Here is a 2,550-nt window from a genome sequence, read left to right as displayed (position 1 = left end):
GGAATCCTAAGTCACTTCTTCTTTTTGTCTGAAACAGAGCAATATGCAAAAACCGGAGACAGCCATGCCTGCTCCAGCCCCAGAAAAGGGCCCAAAAGAGTAAGATCCAGAAGAAAGATGACAAGAATCGCAGCAAGAGCAGGAAGCAGAGCTACTCCATCTATGTATGCAAATGTTGGAGCGGGTCCACCCCACACTGGCTCTCTTCTGAAACTGCAGGCATCACAAACTCTTTCATTAATCACATTTTCAAGTACGACACCAGGGAGGCTTTGCACTTGGGCAAACAGGCTCTCAGCCATCACTTCCCAGGTGCTCCACATGGCCATGCTTCTGCTGCTGCCGCCTAAGGACTTGGCACAGCACTGCATACCACACTGGTGGGCACCAGAGCCTTCACCAAGGGAGCATACCATGTAATTGCTCTTGACTGAGCTACATGGATCAGCTTCAGGACAAGCTGATGTCAAAATTAAAGCTGCTGTAGAAAAACAGTTCTTTATACATCATGTTAGTAATGCTGCATTGCTCTCTTGCTAGAACTACGGCACCGCTCTGTCACAGCTCGCTGTTAGCAGCCTGATATTTTGTTCCCACCGAAGTCAGTAACATTTTCATTGACTTCAGTGGCACAGAATCAAACTCCACATATAGAAGCAGTGGGGTCAAAAAAAAAATCCATCACCAGGCCACGGGATCAAATAACCTGTGTTCTCCTTCAGGCGTTTCCACTGATTAACTACGTGACTGGAAACAATGGGAGCTACATATCCAAACCCCCTTGCAATATCTTGGTATCTTGCCAAAACTTGTAAACAGAAATAAGTGATGACTGAGGGGGCTAACTTCAGATAGTCATGCATAAGAGGAACCTAAAACAATTAGTAATCACCTTCTAGAGTAGTCATCATTCCAGTACCAAAATGCACTAACACTGTTTCATTAGATTTCACGCTGTTAGGAGAAGTCTTGAAGAGGTGGGCTGCTGTTTTGCAAGTCAAGCAAGCATGAAAATGTAGGTCTTAAGGTATTAGTGCCTCAGCTTCTCCACCTGTGGAGAAGAAATGGCAGTAGTAGTTAAAATTGTTATGCAATTTGAGATATAAAATATTAAAGAATATAAATGAGAGGTTGCATGAAAATCTTTGTGATGTGTGTAAAAAAAACCACTAAATACGGTAAAAGACAGCCTTCACAGTTTACAGTGCCTATTTTCATGTAATCTGTAGCGTGATAGTAGTGCTCAGGCAGATTTGGGGTTGCCACAGAGAGGAAAAGAGGGCTGAAGCTGTTTCAGTAATCCAGGCTGACAGTAACACGCCCTATGAGATAACACACCGCTTGATCTTGTAGCTGTGTATCACTCCACTTCCACCTCCCCCAACTCAGCAGGCTGTATCGCTGCCCTGCACAATGGGGCTTCAGTTAGGAACCGGGACTCCATCCTGCAAAATACTGTATGAACAAACAGCAGCAGCATAGAAACACAGAATAATTCAGGTTGGAAGGGACCTCAGGAGGTCATCTAGTTCATGTTTCCAAAGAATATTTAAGTATGTTTTGTGGTTTGAGTTGTTTTTTTAAAGAGACAGTATCACCAGGACATAATTTTCCCACAAGGGAGCCATTTCTCATTATGCCAAGTGAGGGTTACAGACTTCAGCGCAATTATACAGAGTTACATCAGAGGAAGATCTGGCCAATTACACTACTTGCCAAAGTACTAATGTGTTTAACACAATGCTCCACTGCAGCAAGTTCAAGTTAATCCATATATTTTTTTTATCCAGAAGAAAAGCAAATGGCAAGGCCCACCAGCAGAGTGAATTTTGTCTGCCTTCTCCCTTCTCCCTCTGGAGACCTACAACCATATGGAGATCAATGCCAAGTGCTCCTGTGTGGCTTCTTGGTGCAGGCCACCACGAACACACCCAAGGCAGCTGCCCTGGGACTGCAGTTCAGTAAACAGGTGTTAACATGAATTCTGCAAAAAACACGTTGATTTTGAAAGTGAAGGACAGGTTCCATAATTTTAGTGCAATTTTTTATCAAAACTGTCATCAAATGCTCATTGGACGTTCTAAGAGAAAACTCCTTTGTAGAAAGAATTAAGTAAGCATTTTGAGATGAGTACCTGCCCAAAATTCAAAGAAATTAAGTGGAGAAGAATACGGCTCAGAATAGGGGCAAGAGCCAATTTTAGGTTCTTCAATGTTTCTATAACACACAAAAACAATTCTATGCAGCACACCTTGGCAGTAGCTCCAGGGGAGGAGGGGGGGCTGTCAGCCCCAGCCAAGTCACGCCGCAGGCGAAGGCCAAGCTACTGGGCCCCGTGCGGGGGTAACGCCACCAGCTTGGGAAGGGCAGGCCCGGCCGGCTAACGGGGGGGGGCCCCCCCCGCCGTTACGCCACCTTTCCCCGCATGTTTGGCGAATATTGAGCAATCTCGGTATTTTGTGTGGGTGCCGGCGGAGCCCCATGTCACAGACTGAGGGCTTCGGGCAAAATAAAGCAGGAGAGCCAGAGCCGAGGGAGCGCGGCCGCGGG

At 45.9% G+C, this 2,550-nt stretch overlaps 1 protein-coding gene across 1 annotated transcript in view; it reads right to left on the bottom strand.

The window, feature by feature from the left end:
- The window catches only part of ANKRD42 (ankyrin repeat domain 42), an 18,880-nt gene extending 17,950 nt beyond the window's left edge, over positions 1-930 (bottom strand). Inside the window, exon 1 of the mRNA XM_009323458.1 lies at positions 893-930. Coding sequence (XP_009321733.1) covers positions 893-911 — 19 coding nt within the window. The 5' untranslated portion in view covers positions 912-930. The remainder of the gene's footprint in view (positions 1-892) is intronic.
- Between the last annotated feature and the right edge of the window lie 1,620 nt (positions 931-2,550).

This window comes from Pygoscelis adeliae, unplaced genomic scaffold (genome assembly GCF_000699105.1).
Source record: "Pygoscelis adeliae isolate BGI_AS28 unplaced genomic scaffold, ASM69910v1 Scaffold84, whole genome shotgun sequence".
In the NCBI taxonomy this organism is placed as follows: Eukaryota; Metazoa; Chordata; class Aves; order Sphenisciformes; family Spheniscidae; genus Pygoscelis; species Pygoscelis adeliae.
This window is presented reverse-complemented; position numbering and strand designations above follow the sequence as displayed.